Raw genomic sequence first — 17,654 nt, 5'->3', positions numbered from 1 at the left:
AACCCCCACTTTGTGTTAGAATATTACTGCTCCATATCAAAAAGCGGCTGAATTTTCTCACGCAACCAAAGCGCAGTCAAAAAATGCACACAGATTTTCAGTTTCTATTTCATTATTTGTGTGCTAGGGCGAGTTGGTACGACATTGGTGAAATAAAAACAGCGCGAAAAACAAGCAGAGGACCAGTGAAAAAAGGAGACACAGCTTCTTTCACCAGTCCCTCTTCGACCGTTTCTCTGTTGCTGCTGTTTTTCGTAAGAGCGAAGTTGTTTAGGAAATCCTTCCGTGCGAGTTGATCGCCGAAAGTAATCTTCATCCTAACGGGTTTGTTTCACTGCGCGGCCTAGCAGAAAACTGCCGTCATCATAAAGTGACATGCGCCACGGAAATATGGTATATCCCATAACTCAACCTAACAACAAATGGCTAGGCAGCAATGGCGGTGAGCCGAAGACACTGAGCGCACCTGATAGGAAAGTCAACGAGGACTGAGAGAAGACGAACTTGAAGCGATAGAAGACTTAGGTGAAAGACGACGTGGCCGGGAATATACGGGAGCTCGGACCACTTAGTTACAGCAGGAATTTCTATCTATGGAGCTTGGACAACCATGTCGTGCCTGCCATTGAGTGTGCATTAACACGAATCTCTCTGCGCCGAGAATCAAGGTAACCTACCATCACCTAGCTAAAGTTTACCAACAACCTATGAGCAACCTAGAAGCTTCATCACCTAGCTAAGTCCTAGAAATAACCAAGTCACTACATTAGTCTTAGGAACACTCTTGTGCCACTGCATCAGTCTTCTTCGTTTCCGTCCCTTTCTCAGCCCCCAAGAATTCCACGTGCTACCTGCCAAAGGAGAAGGGACCCTGCTACGGCCACTTCCCCCGCTACTACTACAACTCGACGACCGGCACCTGCGAGCAGTTTATTTACGGAGGATGCATGGGCAACGCCAACAACTTCGAAACGCTTCGCAAATGCGAGAGAAAGTGCGCAAGTGAGTACACAGGAGGAATAAGTACGATTTCTTGTAAAATATTCTCGTGTATCAGAGTGCCAGTAGCGCAGGGTGGGCGGACGTGTTAAAATAGGGTGGGCGGACGTGTAAGAATTGCCTGAAAGGCATATTTTGGAGTATGCATGCACGAAATACAAACTAATTTGCGATTTTTTGAAATGTTATTATTCTTGCATAACGCGCGAACAAATGAAGCGTACATGAGACATTAAAAGAGCTAGATACTTCCTCTCGCATCAATGAATCCGTGTTCTGAAGAGAACCCATGTGACATCTCAGCGCGTAAAGCAGTAATACCAGCATACTAATGACAACTGATTGATATGTGGGGTCTAACGTCCCAAAACCACCATATGATTATGAGAGGACTATGATTATGAGAGGAGTGGAGGACTCCGGAAATTTTGGCCACCTGGGGTTCTTTATAACGTCCCCAAAAATTTGAGCACATGGGCCTACACCATTTTCGCCTCCATCGAAAATGCAGCCGCTGCTGCCAGGATTCGATCCACCGACCTGCGGGTCTGCATCCGGTTGCCTTAGCCACTAGACCACCGCGGCGGGGCATTAATGACAACTAAGAGAAAATCAAGCCTAGTGAAGTTTTTGGAAGGTCAACTGTGGTGATTGTGATATTACTGTGAAGAAATCAAACTAGATGGAACGCTAACAATGCTCAACCTTCGTATAAGGCGTCCGATGATCTAACACTTGCCAGAGCATGCTAAACCCAATAAATTATTTCAGACTCGGAAGTGATTGTGCAGTTTCTGCGTGATGCTAATCCTGAAAATGGTGATGCTGTAAACGTTGACCGAGAGGGCACTTTTTATGAACTCCTCAAACATCTGCTTCTGACAGCCTTAAAGGAATGCATCACGTCTCCCAAGAATGAACTTGCCTTCATTACGTTAAGTGACGTTTTTTTTTTTTTCTCACATTGGGTTTAGTGTAGTGATTCCACCATTTTTTTTCAGATGTCACCCTCACTGATGAACTCATCAGGTCCAGACTTACCAGAAGAATGCGTAAGCACAAAAATTACTCACAGCTTACAAGTGGCAAATATTACGATCGTTCATGGCCTGTGCGGCTTCTGTCGATGCGGGTGTCCATAAAAAGCACAAATTTGAACTTAGGTCCGCATAAACTTCCATTTACAAGCAATTCGTGGTCGCATACGTAAGTGACCTGATAAATAATGCCAATGCGTCCAACACCACTTTTTTTCGGCTGAGGAGTTCTCATAGAAAACGGATTATTAGCATGTAAACACCACACATAGTACGCTACAGGATATGCAGTAATAGAAGAGTACGAATAAATGATTGGTATTGTCTATACTCTCTTACTACTACATCTTTAACCATCAGCCAGCTTTCACTTGATTAACTATAACGGTCAATTAAATCGGACGGTATTCGTGAACCATAGTTTCACGCCAATAAAAAAGCGAGATTTTTAACATCCAAACATAAGGATTCAAAAATTTTCAGTAACCAAAAGCTATTGCTCAAATTGCTGCTGAGATGGCGCATAATGATATATATACGGCGGAGATCGAATTCCTGTATACGCATGATTGCAGTTAAGCAAGTCAAAGCTTGTCGGAAAATGAACGCCGCGGTGAAGTGTATTTAGTGGAAGTACATCAATGGCACAAGTTTCTAGAACTTTCCGCGACGACATCACGACAAAATTGAAACAAAAAATGATTGACGATTACCATAGTGCCTAGTGTGAATTCTGAGCGCCGTGGTTCAGGTGCTCTAACGCTTTTATAGCGCCACGGTTCAGGTTCTCTGATGCTTCCATAAATTGAGCGAATACGAATACGTCAAAGCTACGCGGCGTGGTGCCAGGGAGTGTGTACAATGTTCGGCTTTCGCGTCAACGTAACGTGCTTAACCTGGCGTCGCCAACTTTCGTTGCCGCTGGCTGACGCGAACGCTGCGTCGGACTATAAATGAGTTGTGAGAGTCCTCTTAAAGCAATCAACACAAAGAGCGCCCCTTCGGGTTTTCCCAGACCTTCCAGGTCATTAAGCACTTTTAGCTGACCGTAATTCTCCTCCCGCTCCGCTCAGCCAGTCGATGGTTGCGCCACTATGCATCCACAGTGTCAGAGTTGTTGCGGCACGTGACGGTAGACCCGGTGAACGTGGGTCAGTGGAGCCCCAACAGTAAACATTTTATCTAAATATGTGTTCCGAGTGAAACCAGCAGTTAGTACCTGCATTCTGACGACGGCTCCTTTTTAGCAAACATGACTGAAAAAGATGCGGAAGATCTCCCTACGCATTTAAAATATACTGCGATTTAGTTGACAGTTATTACACAGCTTCAAAAAATAATTCTACTTGATATTTTCATGAAGGTACCCAAAAATCTCTTATTCTTAGCTCGTTACGTACTGCTTAACTAGTGTAAAGACTCAAGTAGACGGTTACAGGTGAACTGCTCTGTTTAGTATTAGATACGAAGCAGTTTTATGACAAAAAAAGCCGGGCACAATATTCATTGGGAATCGGCTTCCGCTTGCAAGAAAGGGAGCAATAAAGGGAGCATCTCACTGGCTCATTCGATAATTTTCATCCAATCTATAACGCGAACACTTAGTTGCACAGAGGGTCTTATCTCTCATTTATGCGCGTTGCGTCGTTAGGTACTTATGAAAAAGAGTATTGCACGTATCGCATATATTGTAGACGAATACAGTAGTCAATACTCACAATATTCGCGTGCTACAAATGCGAAAAATGTACGTTTGCAATTTTCGTCCATTGTCGGTCGAATAGGATCCTCTTAAGACGTAAACTTTGACAAGCCAAAAAAAAAACGCGTGTGGAGTTCTACTGAGTCTTGGTGAAGCGGAGCGTTGTAGACAAGACGAAATTGCGAAGCAGACGCGAAAAACGCAGTGAAGAACTCACCGTATGTCCCACTTTTGCATCCCATCTATTGCGCCTCACTTTTCCAAGAATGCATCACCCACTGTCACGAACTCGTGTTCATCAAGAACACTAAACCTTATTTCGAGAATATTGGGAATGTTAGTGGAATCACAGAAATTCAACGCGTTCTTTTTTACCTACACGATCGTGTAAGCTTCAATGAAACTGTGGCTTCAAGCTGCGTTCTGGCAGGAGGTCCCAATACAGCCTTCGACCAGGACAGAAACGTGTAATATTTCCCTAAGTCTATCGATAAAATACTTATTAGAAAACAAAATAGTGGTCACAGTAAACAAACATTCTGTATTAGAGGCACCTCAATAAATGTAACCGAATGGAAAAACCGGAGAAAAAAGAACGCAGACAACTGAAAGTTTCACACAGCGTATACTCCTTTCCAGTTCCTGGGGACAGCGAACAACGACGTCAATTTGGCAATTTTCAAGAAACTGATTCTTCAAAAGGCCAAAGTCTCTAACACGCCCGCCCCGCACATGACTGTCCTCGCCCCAGATTTTAATCATTTTTAACAAATACATTTGTGAGATACACTGGCACGCTTGAACTAAAAATTTTTTTCCGCGAGGCACACACTGACCCAGTGGCCTCCATAACTCATGCATAACTGTGAAAACACGCCTGTACGATTCGGAGAAGGTGTCCAGCCAGAATTCCGTTATTCCGGACGTCGCTAGTGATGAGTTGCTTGAATCATGGCGCCCAATCTATTTAACAAAGGATCCTAATACGAAATACTACAAAGGCATTTTTCGAAATTGCAACGTTTGGTATTATGTAAAAATTGATGTTGCTCCTGTCTGCGATTGTATGTGTTATTAGCGCACACAAGATTCTGGCACAGCAAATCGCAAGTGTGAACCTGAAAGTATAACTGCCTGAATAAACACAGCATTGGCACCACACAAACATGTAGGTACATTGCTTGTAGACTTTAACACTTTTCTCTGATTTGATCTCTCAGCAGCATTGTCACGACATCTGAGACGATGAATTTTTCAAGTTCACTTGATATTGATATTCATCTAGTGGTAACAGTGTATAGCCTAAAGCTAACTGCGGGTAACACCAACAAGCCTCCACTAGTGTCATGCACCATTTTTTTTTGTACAATCCGTCTGGCTACTTCACCTTTTATGGGCACCGTTAATCTGTTTGCAGCTTTGAATAGACAATGCGAGGCCCGCTGTTCATGCATAAATGTACAGTTTCGGGAATCATAGAGTCATAACTGTTGCTCAGAGTACAAGGAATGCCACGTAATAAATATAACTTCCTCCTGGTCAAACACTGCTTGAAGGTGTCACCTGCTGCTGCTTGTGAGTGGCTGCACGTGTAAACTGCAGTTAAACTGAGGAAAAAAAAACGACTCATCCATCTATAGAGTACAATTAGCCCCCCACGTATGAATACTGAAATGCTAGAAGCGCTAGATGAGAGACCAAAATGGTCAAATCAGACGACTGCAAATTAAATGTCCGTACATTTGGATCCCCGTGAGTGAAGCACAGTGGTTCTTTGAATTTTAAACGTTAGACGTTGCTATAAAACATAATACTCAAACATATTTACCCTGTAGGTCCGATCAGCCTTACAGACCAGTCCTGGCCGGAGGACACCAGGGAGACCAGTAAGTGAATGGCTTTTTCTTTGCTGTGAAAGTATGGCGCCGGAATCTTATTATGAGACGAGCTGAAGTTAATGCAGGATGTGTACTTAACTATTTCTATTTTGTATAAACCTATTCATTGAAGTAAGTAGCTCAGACAACTATGAAGCGTGACAGCACCTGCTCCGATCTAAAAAGTTCGGCAAAAAAAAATACGGTAGGTCGCACGCATTATCGAGATCAATTTTTTTCGAGAAGCTTTCATTGGCAAGGCGTTTGCAGCGCATTGTACTTGGGGTGAATAACGTCATTTGTGTGGTAGCATGGCTAACATTATCGCATGATTGTCATGCGTACATGTTTATCAGCGCCAAAAGTTTAAGAACCATGAGGTACAAATACAAAAGCTGTATACATCCACTTTTTCGTTAACCAGCCTTGAATTTAGGTTTCCCGCCTTCGCTAAAACGCGCTAACAGCATGGACATTGCAGTTAGGCCGAATGAAGTCGCAAATTGCTCGACAAAGTAAATTGTTTCCTGATCCAATTATTTCTAAACTTTTGACGCTAGCTGTACATGTATTTTGTGTATACCATGCTAATTAAACAACCGCAATGGCTTTCTAACGTCATTGAGATGACAACAGCTTTTAATTTCGGAAAGCTGAAATGGTTGGAATAGAACAAGAAAATTGAGCTGAGCCATTTCGAATTTATTTACGAACATTAGCATATGTTCGTTAGACTCGATGCTAGATATAGGGTGTTCGTTGCGAGTGCACCACTTACTCCCAAGATTTGACGTTTGTGTTGTTGCAGTGTCTCTAGAGGACGTCATTCGTGCCAACCCGGTCCTCTCCAGGGAAGTCGGTAAGTCACGTAGTTTCGCTGAAGTCTTGTATGTAAAATGCAAAAAAGTTGTCATGGCTATCTCCTGGTATTCACGCTTAACGTGAACTTATATTGACTCTACGGGTCACGTGAGCCAATTCATGAAGTTAGTAGACAATGGCGAGAAATTTTCTTCAGAAGTATTGGTACTGTAAGGCAACGTTTTGGCTGCAAGACACTTCTTCTACTTGCCGAGCCTCTGCCCCACACCACAGGTCAGGCTGATGATGATGAGAATGTACATATAATAAAATGACGCGCATGAATAATGCTCACACTTATTTCCCACCCACGCGAGAGTGGCCAGCCCGGACGCGTCTTAGACGGAAACAGAACGTCGAACGAATGGCTTCAGACGCAATACGTGGACAATCTCCGAATCACGACAGCGACGATCCGAAGAAAGGTCACTGGGAGTGACATGGTAGTTCATTGGTGACGTTTGTTCATAGATTGTATAGCGTCCAATGAAGCGTGACTGAAATTTATCGCACAATCCTGGAGTACGAATGGGCGCCCAAAGCAACACTTCATCCCCAGTACTGAAAGAGACGCCGCGATGAGAGCTGTCGTAGCGCTGCTTGCGATCTTGCTGATTGGCTTCTGTATTAAGGTAAGCCCGTTGCCGACATTCCTCGAGTCTTGTGATGACCTGCTCTGATACGGTTGCCGAGGCGTCAGTTGGAACATTTAGGAAAGAGACGTCGATGGTGAATGTCGGTGAATGGCCGTACACGAGGTAGAAAGGCGAGTAGCCAGTAGTGCTTTGAACAGAGGTGTTATGGGCAAACGTCACAAAAGGCAAAATCGTATCCCAGTTGTCGAGGTTTGGTGCGATGTACACCGATAGCATGTCTGTCAGTGTCCAATGAAATCTCACTGTAAGCCCAGTAGTTTGGGGGTGGTAGGCTGCCGTCATCGTATGTTCTGTACCACAGGTTGTGAGCAGGGTTTCAATTGCGGTGGACAGGATTGTTTTGCCGCGATCCCTAAGGAGGACGCAAGGTGCACCGTGACGCAATGCAATGGCGTTGAGACAGAGGTCTGCGACGTCTGAAGCAGAACTTGTGCGTAGTGCAGCAGTCTCTGCGTACCGTGTCAGGTGATCGAGAGCAGTCACAATCCAACAATTACCTGCTGGTGTGATGGGTAGAGGTCCTAGTAGGTCTATGCCAACTATGGCGAAAGGAGTCTCGGGACACGGGATGGGTTTCAAAAGGCCAGCCGGAGACGAAGTTTGCCGCCTCCGCCGTTGACACAGATGGCAAGATGCAACGTATTCGGCCACGTATCCGGTTGAGATGCCAGGCCAGAAGAAACGTTTCCTGATGTGGCTTTGTGTTTTGTGAAATCCCAAGTGGCCTGCACATGGGTCCTCATGAAAGGCTTCAAGGACTTGGTCACGTAGAGAACGCGCAAGTACTGGAACCCAGCGGTGTCCATCAGTAGTGTAAACGTAACAATGGAGCTCATTGTTATTGAACTCAAATTGCCGTAGTTGTCAGCGCAATCTAGCATTAGGAGTAGGTGATATACCATTTAGGCGTTGAATATTGCTATTGCAATATGGATCATCACGCTGGCGTTTGGCGAACTCGGTGTAGTGATTTGAAGCCAGCGTGTCGATAACCGCAAGTTGTGATAATGTGAGGGGTGACGCAGAGTTTTGCCCACCAGACGAGCAATCACCTGACGTACTCGATGATGACAGTGGAAGGGGGCAGCGAGAGAGAGCATCTGCATCTCGGTGTCTTTTGCCAGACACATAGATGACATCAAAATCGTACTCTTGTAGGCGGAGCACCCAACGACCGAGGTGACCAGGCAAGTTTTTCAGTGACGATAGCCAGCACAAGGCATGATGGTCTGTAATAACTGTGAAGTGGTGTCCGTAAAGATACGGTCGAAATTTTTGTACGGCCCAAACGACAGCAAGTCACTCCTGCTCAGTTATGGAGTAGTTCTGTTCAGCAGCCGTAAGAGCACGACTAGCATACGCAATAACTCTTTCCCGTGAAGTGGCATCCCGCTGCACCAATGCCCAATGCCACTCGCGTCGGTGTGGAGACATGCTGATGCGTTCTCGTCAAAATGGCACAGAACAGGGTCGGATGTTAAAGCATGCTTGAGGGCTTGAAAGGCACGCTCGCAGTCGTCGTTCCAAGCGAAAGTTGGCGGAAGTAGAATGCCAGGCCCAGGAAACTTCGTAGGTGTTTCTGATTTTCTGGCCAAGGGAAGCGTATCAGGGCAGCAAGCTTGTCAGGATCCGGGCGCACGCCATCTTTGCTGACAATGTGGCCCGACACCTTGATGATCTTGTTGGCGAAATGGCATTTCTTTGTGTTTAGCGGAAGTCCAGCATTAGAAATACACGTCAAAACTTCGTCAAAACGATCAAGGTGCTGACGAAAAGAAGTGGAAAAAATGACGATGTCATCTAAATACCATAGACATGTTTTCCATTTTAGGCCGGGTAGAACTGTGTCAATCTTGCGTTCAAATGTGGCAGGAGCATTACATAAATCAAATGGCATCACGTTGAATTCATACAGCGCATCTGGTGTTGCAAATGCAGTTTTTTTCTTTGTCCGCTTCGTGCATTGGTATTTGCCAATATTCAGACCGTAGATCCAGGCTGGAGAAAAATTCAGCGCCTTGCATAGAGTCAAGTGCGTCGTCGACTCGTGGGATCGGGCACACGTCTTTTCGCGTAATCTTATTAAGTGCTCGATAATCGACGCAGAATCACACCGAACCGTCCTTCTTTCGGACTAGCACTACAGGTGATGACCACGATCTGGACGAAGGCCGGATAACATCTCGTTTGAGCATATCAGCAACGTTGTTCTCGATGATTTTCCGCTCTGCGGATGACACTCGATATGGGCGGCGGTGTACATTTGTATTGCCTTCTGTTTCAATTCGATGTACGGCGACGGAAGTGCGACCCAAAAGCTTGGAATTTACATCAAATGATGCACTGTGTTTTTAAAGGATACCCAAAAGTTCTTGCTGTTGCGCTGACGTGAGATCGGGATTTATTGTGGCTGTTAAAGCTGCCGTCGTAGCATCGTCATCAGTACTCGTAGAGAAAGATGGTGCGTCTGCGTGAAGGGGCACCAGAGAAAGTGGTTCGGTGTCTGTGAAGCAAACCACACTGGTGCCCTGGGGCAGTGCAACAGGCAAAGAAGTAGGGTTAACTGCCGTAACTAATGCTCTGCCATCATGAAAGCGCACTAGGCTAGGAGCGATGGTGAGCCCACCAGAGATGTAGCGTCCACACGGTGCTAGGAACACATCACCAGTAATAATCTTGTCTGTTGTCCGGGTCAGAATATGCTCATTGCCTGGAGGAATAAAATAGTCATCAGCGGTGACGAAGCGCTGGCTATGAGCACCTTTATCGGACGAAAACGCAGTATATGACATACGAATGACCCTCTGACGGCAAGATATCATGGCAAACGGGAACACAAGTCCACACTAATAACTGAGAGCGATGCGCCTATGTCCACCAAAGCTTCAGTCCATATACCCTCAACACACACTGAAAGTACATTTGAAGGGCGTTCTGGAGGAGTTTGATGCACTCCACCAAATGCAGCTTTCCCTCCTGAAGCTGCACTGTTTAGTTTTCCGGGCGGTGATCAGACGCCGTGGTAGCCGGACGAAGTGGTGACGAGGAACGGCGCATAGGTGAAGGGGAACGACGGCATGAGGAGCGAAAGATACTGGCTGCGTCGAAGTGCTGTGGAGATGGTGAGCGGCGTTGGTACAGTTGGTATGGGCGGCGATGTTGTGTTGCAGAGGCAAACTCATCCCTCTCGAAGTCACCATAGCCCCGCCTTTCGTCTTGTTGACGTCGACGACAGAACCGTGAGATGTGGCCACGTATTCCACAATAATAGCAAATCGGTCGAGTTGGACGCCAGGCATGGAAAGAAGGAGGTGGTGCCTTTGGGGCGAGGGAAGTCAGTGAGGGCTGCGTAGTTGACACATACTGCGGTGATTGCTGAGAAGGTGACGCTACAACCACCTGAGCGTATGTCGGCTTTGGAGTGGTATGCGAGCTCGGGACTTGCTCACACGTCGTGAATGCCAGTTCCTCCCTGACGATGTTGCGGAGGCTGTCTGCAGAAGGCGTCATGCGGAGCTCATAAGACGACGAGGTGGCCTGGAGTTGCAGCTCCTCGTGGATCATGGACCATATCAACAACCGGAGCTCATTGTCATGCGTTGGCCTGAGATCTCCTGTGTCAGGTTGTAAACGTATAAGTTGGTCATCGAGTACCGTACCGATAATATCCACGACCGTGGCGGGGTTCTTTGCCGCTAAAGCGTTAAATGCGACGGCGCCTATGACCTTGAGCAGGTGGCGAACGCGGTCATGTTCCGCCATCGAGCTGTCGATGCGACGGCATAGGGCGAGGACATCCTCAATGTACGAGGTATAAAACTCTCCGGAGTGCTGAACACGTTCAGCAAGCTTCCGTTTGGCTGTCTGCATAGACAGAAGGGTTGGCAAATATCTGACGGAGCTGCTGCTTAAAGGTAGGCCAGTCCGGGAAATCCAGTTGATGGTTGAGAAACTATGTCTTAGCGACCCCCGTCAGATAGAACGGTACGCGGGACAGCTTCAAAGAATCATGCCAATAGTTAAGCGCACTCACACGGTCGTACTCATCCAACCAGTCTTCAACGTCTTCACCGCGAAGGCCGGCGAACATCGGGGGGTCTTTTTGAGGGGCGGTGAAAGTCCATGAAGGCATGCCCAGGGGTGTAGGCGGGGTGGATGGAGCCGTGTTTTTGTGCTCGTCTTGCGACATGACCATGGGCTGACTGCGCAGACGGCGATCCGACCGGACCTCCAGAGAAGGTTTGTAGTCGAAGATAACGAAAAAGCGCTGCAGGGAGAGGACCACGAGACCGGAAAGCACTCTCCACCACTTGTAAGGCAACGTTTTGGCTGCAAGACACTTCTTTTACTTGCCGAGCCTCTGCCCCACACCACAAGTCAGGCTGATGATGATGAGTATGTAGATATGATGAAATGACGCGCATGAATAATGCTCACAGTATATGTATATCACGCGCGACCGTTCATCACAAGCTCCTTTCGCTTGCATGGTCGTCATGAATAATATTGCAAAAAAATGTTTTAACTGCATAAAGGAACCTGTCCTGATGACTTTCTCTTTTCTTTCCTGTACTGTAGGCTCTGGTTGATCGTATTAGTGGATTCTAGAATGATCTGAAAGCACGAAGTATCACATCAACTCTCGTTTGTATGTATCACCGCCCAAACAGATGAGCTTCGTCATAAAATTTATCGCTCTTTGATAAACTACTTTGAGCTGACGAGCACTCATTCATTCATTCGGCGTAAAGGTACAGAAGCAATAAAAGTACCTGTAGGTATTTAAATATGTGATGTGCTTATACGGCATAACAGCATCATCGTCATCCGTTACTTGAGCTACTCGGATGCGGATCATTTCACGTGCACAAAGCTCTTCGTTCTAGACATGCGAGAAACGGCTTTGCTTTGTCCGCCGTCAGGTGCGCGTATGCATGTTGAGCTCTCGTGCAGTGGGATGGAACCCGGTGTGCAACGAGACCAAGTTTCCCGGACCCTGTGGCGGCTTCTTCCCTCGCTATTACTACGACAACGTGACCAAGACTTGCCAGAAGTTCATCTACGGCGGATGCCGGGGCAATGGCAACAACTTCGTGACTCTCGAGGAGTGCCAGAACACGTGCTGGAGTGAGTAATTTTCTAGTGGACTTCCACTTTCCTGCAAACTAGTGGATTGCGAGTTGCAGCAACAAACACTGCAGCCTCTTATTTATACCACATCTCGAATGCAAGGAAACGCTGATGTGATCCAGACGCGGAGTAACTTCCCATGAAGCCTTCATTTCATTATTTTAATAAAAAAACGAACAGTTCTATAAGGGTGCGCGTCAGGTGTATTGTACAGCGTACAGTGCGTATCTGGTCCGTGCGTTCTAGAGCACCGTACTGAATTTTAAAACGAAAGTGTTTTATGCGGGGGTACACCAGGGCTCCGCTGACGTACTTCCCTCCTGGATGCAACGCTGTACCATACACACGTCAAATTTCAAAGAAAAAAAACAAGAACCTTCTTTCGCGGGGCGTCGAAAAACTGACCTCTTAATCCGCAGCACGCGGCGCTAACCACTCGACCACAGAGCGAACGTCGACATATTATATACACCATACACTCCATGGGGATGCTCAGAGCTGAAAAACTACAGCGCGTTTTCCTCATCCGTATATGGCACGACGAAATCGCTTCGCGTCGGGCACGCTCTAAAGGTTGTCGCCTTGCGTATCTATGCGCACCGCCCCCACAAAGCGTGGTCTCTTCTGCGCGCGCACTTATCAGACTCGAGATTCGAAATAGCACGAAGGTCACTTCGCTTGCTGTCGCGGCCACGCTTACAAAAGGAGCACGCTTCTTACTCCCGAGGAAGCAAGAATTGTGACAGTACGCGCTCGTCCAGTGAATGCTCATTTCGTGCGTGCTTTCTGTTTGAGGTGCGCGCTGCAAGTTTAGAGCTGCTTGCAACAGGATAGAAATAATAGGCTAGCTGGTAACTCATTCATGTTCGTGCGAACTGGGAGCGCGGGAAGAACACACACACGAAGCAAAGAGAAGGCACACAGCACAAGTGCTCGTGCTGTGGCCTCCTCTTTGCTTCGTGTGTGTGTGTGTTGCTCTCACGCTTCAGTTCGCTGAACAATTCGACCTGCTTGCTGATCTTGACGTGATTTTAGAATTTCTAGCTCTAATAATTTCTAGCGATGAATTGATTGATTCGCCCTTGTGGCAAAACAATGCATCATAAGTGCTCATCTACCTCTTTGAAGACACGCTTCACTTTCGTGTTATACCGATTCCTAGAAAGAGGGATCAGCCATGCCTTTTTTTATGAGTAAGTGTCTGCGTGCGGTGCGTCAGCATCCGCATCCTATAAGCCCGTAACTGCTGGTATCTATAGTGACGCTGGCTATACAGTGGTACTGAGAGATTTGAAGATGCACCGAGAAACGACACACCCAATGTTTTTCGCGCTCGAGGAACTGCCACGTAGTGGCGGTAAAAAATGGGGTGCTTTGCCGGTACTCATGTTCCAAGCCACTCATTCCGTCTTCTAATAGAGGCACGTAGGGAAAAGCGTATCGCAATTCAAAGTTGCATTTATACTGAGAAACTCGCAGAACAGACACCTCACTCACAGTGGTTCTTATTACGTCCACGCAGCATCCCTGGAGCAGCACTCTGCGACGATCATTGGTGCCGTCGAAGTTCCGTTCTGGCCTTGTGAGTATCATTATTAGTAAAAACAGTAGTATTGATGAATATTTGTTTTCTTACCACGGAAATCACTCTCGAGGCTGATACTAAATAATTGGCAGGTCTGCGCGGAACACGCAGCACAGTCAGAGTAAAAGCTGGGAGAGTGGTTCTTCAGAGCCATTTCTAAACACTATTTGTGTACCTGCTACAAGCACACTTGCAGGGTACTCGCAATTCTTTATATAATCATAATTTTTGTGTACTAGGCTCGCCTTCGCTATGCTGTTCTTCGTCATTCTTTCGGAGAAGTGTGGTAGCCGCTACACACGTGCAAGGAATTTCTTGCAATTTTTTTACAGCGAAAGCTGTTATGAGATTACAACACCCTTGTTATGATTCAATAACAGCTTTCGCTGTAAGACGACTTGCTCGGAGATGATGAACAGCACCAGGAAGCAAGAGAGTGGGACTTATTTCAATGTTTTCGCTCAGAATCAATGTTGACAGGTCAGCTAATTTGTGTAAGATTTTGTAGATTTCGTAGCTTCGTATTCTGACAGGTGAGTCCGGAAACGAGTCGTAGGATCTTGTTTGAATAATTTACCTTCAACAACAGTATACGACAGCCTACTGCTAGTAAGTATGAAAATTAAAAAAAAGAAGCAAAGCGAGCATAAACTGTGGTGTTAGACGTCGGAAAGCAGCACATGAAGTGAAGGCGAACGGCATTAAGAGGAGGGGCGAAGGGGTTGCTTCAGATTAATCGTGACCCCATCAAATTCTTGAGGTTTGTGTGATCTGCGACGTCATTGATCACAAAACAACAGCCGGTGGTCACAATTTCTGGAAGCCTCTACATCGGTGGGCGTCGCAATCGTATCATGGTGTTCGCACATTAAGCCCGAGATATTGCTGTTCTTATTATTATTCCAAAATAGGAAGGCGGTGCACCGGCCCATAGTTCTTCATGTAGTCTATTCACCAACTCCATGTAATTCATGTAGTGGCAATTGATGTCGGAAACATAATAATAGGTGGAAACAGGAGTACAACACGAAGGACATTGAACAGTTGGCACCGTAGCTTGTGGTATGTTTTGTTTGTCGGTTTTTATCAGTTTTACTGAACTGAATGCATGCTGTTGCGATAGATCTCCCATATAAAACCTGCAGTTCCTTCAGTGTACTTCTAACACTACCCACCCCAATGGAGTATAGGTTATAGAGTTCGACTTCTGACCTGAAGGTGATGGCTTCGTATCTCAGCCTCGGCTATTTCGCCTCCATTTCGATAGAGCCGAAACGCTATAGTCTTGTGTGATTAAATTTAAACGCACGTTAAAGAACGCCAGACGGTCAAGATTTCCCGAGCCCTCTTTTACGGCATGTCTTGTGATCATATAATCATTTTGTGACGTAAAGCATAACAGACATTAGGCTAACTATTATCACTGCGGAAGCTATGTAGAGCAGCTCCTCGTATTTCGTCCCTGCCAATGTGGTCGCTGTCTGCGCGAATTCAACGAAATGTGTCGAGCTAATTAGTACACAGTGTCGCGTATTCTAAACCAGCGGATCCATTGTCACGCGGTCCTAACGCAATAACTATGTTTTTCCGCAGTGGCGCCACCTGAAGAGTGCACCTACTCGGTCGATGCCGGACCCTGCGATGCGTACATGCCTCGCTTTTTCTACAACACACTGACCAAGACGTGCGAGCAGTTCGTCTACGGAGGCTGCGGAGGCAACGCGAACAACTTCCGCACCTTCGATGCCTGTCAGAAGAAATGCCTGAAGGTCTTTGGCGTCGTTCCCCGCGCCTAAGAAATAAATACCCATTTTCAATACAATTCTACCGTGGAGCATGCAAGTGCCAATTGAAGCACGGCAGCGAGAATACACAGGATGAATTGAAACAAAAAGCAACAAATAAAGAAGGACACGTGCTGCTTCAGACACAAAAATAAATCCCTGCAGTAGTAGAAAACCAGAATTTTCACACGAGTGCAATATTTTGATTTGAGCATCATGAAAAACCTTGAAGTACTTTAAGAAATGACCTTCTGACAGTGAGTTTGTGCGCCAAAGAAATCAGTGCCCCATTCACCGGGAAAAGTTGGCGTTTACTCAACGCCATCAGCCGAACGCTATGGTTATCGGAGTGCACCAAACGGAGTACATTTTCTTCACGAGAGCACAATACCATGCGTAACATGTGGGTGTATCAGACCCTTTTTAAAATTCAGCGCCACCTATCAAACGGAACGAAAAACATTTTTTTTTTTCGCCATGTCTCGTTCACCCACGAGATGCTCATTGGCGCACCGTCCAAGTCCAAATGCGGTACACGTCCTGCAGGAACAAAAGTGGTGTCTGTGTGCGCTGCAGGGAACGCTCATCGGCGTCGCTGGGACACACAGCCCGCCAGTTAGCACGAGTGAACAAGATATAGAATAAGTGCCGTATTGCCAGACTGAATTTTCTAAAGGGTCTATTAGTATTTGCACCAGCAGTAGTAAAGTCCTCTGTCTAGGGATGAAGGCGCACCGAAGTAGCGCTGACAGATGAACAAGTTTTAATTATGTATATAATGATGAGGACAATTGTCCAAGTATGGAATGAATGTGTGCGTCAAATTTTATAATAAAATCTAGAATGACGCATAAGAAACTCCCCAAACCAACCTGCTTAACTTCAACGTTGTTTAAGCCATAAGTCTTGGAGAATTAGCACAGTTTATAGTTCTACTATAGTATTGGCAGCGCTTTCCCAGGCAGCGTATAGTTCATTTTGATTTATCTAAACGCTGGATAGGCTTGTGGCTGATTCTACAACCATAACATTATCAGCGTAAAGAAAACGCTCAGAATTCGATAAATCAGTATACAAACGCCAACTACTAACGCCAAGATTAAGAGCGGACCAATAATCAATTCATGGAGACTTCTTTGTGAACAAGCCTTCGTGGGGGAAGGGTGCCATATCTGAAAAGAGTGTCACGCGTGTTCGAAAATTCCTTTTCAATAAGTAAAGGCATAGCTCGAATGATGCAGTTATTAAATATACAAAGTAACTCTAAAATATCTATTTATGTCACTGCCTATTCGCGTACGCCTGGCAGCTCATCAGGTCCTGAAATCGGTACACATACCAATATTTGATAAAGAGGTCGTCACTGAATGACGAACCCGACTGACATGTTATGACATGAACACCTGCACGTGTCATGTCGGGGCAACGTCAATTGTGGTCACGGGGTTGGTTATCTGTTTTTATGTAATAAGTGTTACATATTCACACCTATGACTCAGCCAGCTGAAGTTGAGAGTTGATCGACCGCAAAAATGGATACGCCTACAATTTCTATTTATCATATTCATACTATCACACCATACTATCCATTCCCTTGCGATGAAACGGACTTCTAACGCGAGCACCCATGTTACTGCGAGGGATTAGGTGTTTTCTTACGGCATTAACGCAGTGCATGTGCCCGGAAGGCCCGCAATATGCGCTTTAACTGTGCTTAAACGGCTCGAAAACGCAGTTGCATCTCGCAACGCTTGACGCAATAACACGACAAAACCCGGCACAAGTTCCTAGCCCCTTATCGGTTCGCGCTACGTCGACTCCCACATGGTGTGAGTTTCGCGAAATTTTCAATAATCTTCTCGTTGCGCAGGTTAGTTAAGCACTCACCATCATCATAAACGTACATGCACTGGGTACGTCCTCTTCAACTTCTGCTTAGCTCTCACATATTAGCTGTGGTTTTGCTCAAGTGATTAAAAATCACGTAACAAGTAGTGAAGAGGCTGAAATCGCGTAACATCAC

General features: G+C 46.0%; 1 protein-coding gene across 4 annotated transcripts in view; it reads left to right on the top strand.

The window, feature by feature from the left end:
* The window catches only part of LOC119167311 (papilin), an 87,531-nt gene extending 71,862 nt beyond the window's left edge, over positions 1-15,669 (top strand). For all 4 annotated transcript variants that reach the window (XM_075866704.1, XM_075866706.1, XM_075866705.1 and 1 more), the window contains 7 exons: positions 829-1,002; positions 2,001-2,051; positions 5,574-5,624; positions 6,424-6,474; positions 12,086-12,259; positions 13,785-13,844; positions 15,441-15,669. In XM_075866704.1, coding sequence (XP_075722819.1) covers positions 829-1,002; positions 2,001-2,051; positions 5,574-5,624; positions 6,424-6,474; positions 12,086-12,259; positions 13,785-13,844; positions 15,441-15,643 — 764 coding nt within the window. In that variant the 3' untranslated portion in view covers positions 15,644-15,669. The remainder of the gene's footprint in view (positions 1-828; positions 1,003-2,000; positions 2,052-5,573; positions 5,625-6,423; positions 6,475-12,085; positions 12,260-13,784; positions 13,845-15,440) is intronic.
* The last annotated feature ends 1,985 nt before the right edge of the window (positions 15,670-17,654 follow it).

Source organism: Rhipicephalus microplus, chromosome 6 (genome assembly GCF_043290135.1).
Source record: "Rhipicephalus microplus isolate Deutch F79 chromosome 6, USDA_Rmic, whole genome shotgun sequence".
Classification (NCBI taxonomy): domain Eukaryota; kingdom Metazoa; phylum Arthropoda; class Arachnida; order Ixodida; family Ixodidae; genus Rhipicephalus; species Rhipicephalus microplus.
This window is presented reverse-complemented; position numbering and strand designations above follow the sequence as displayed.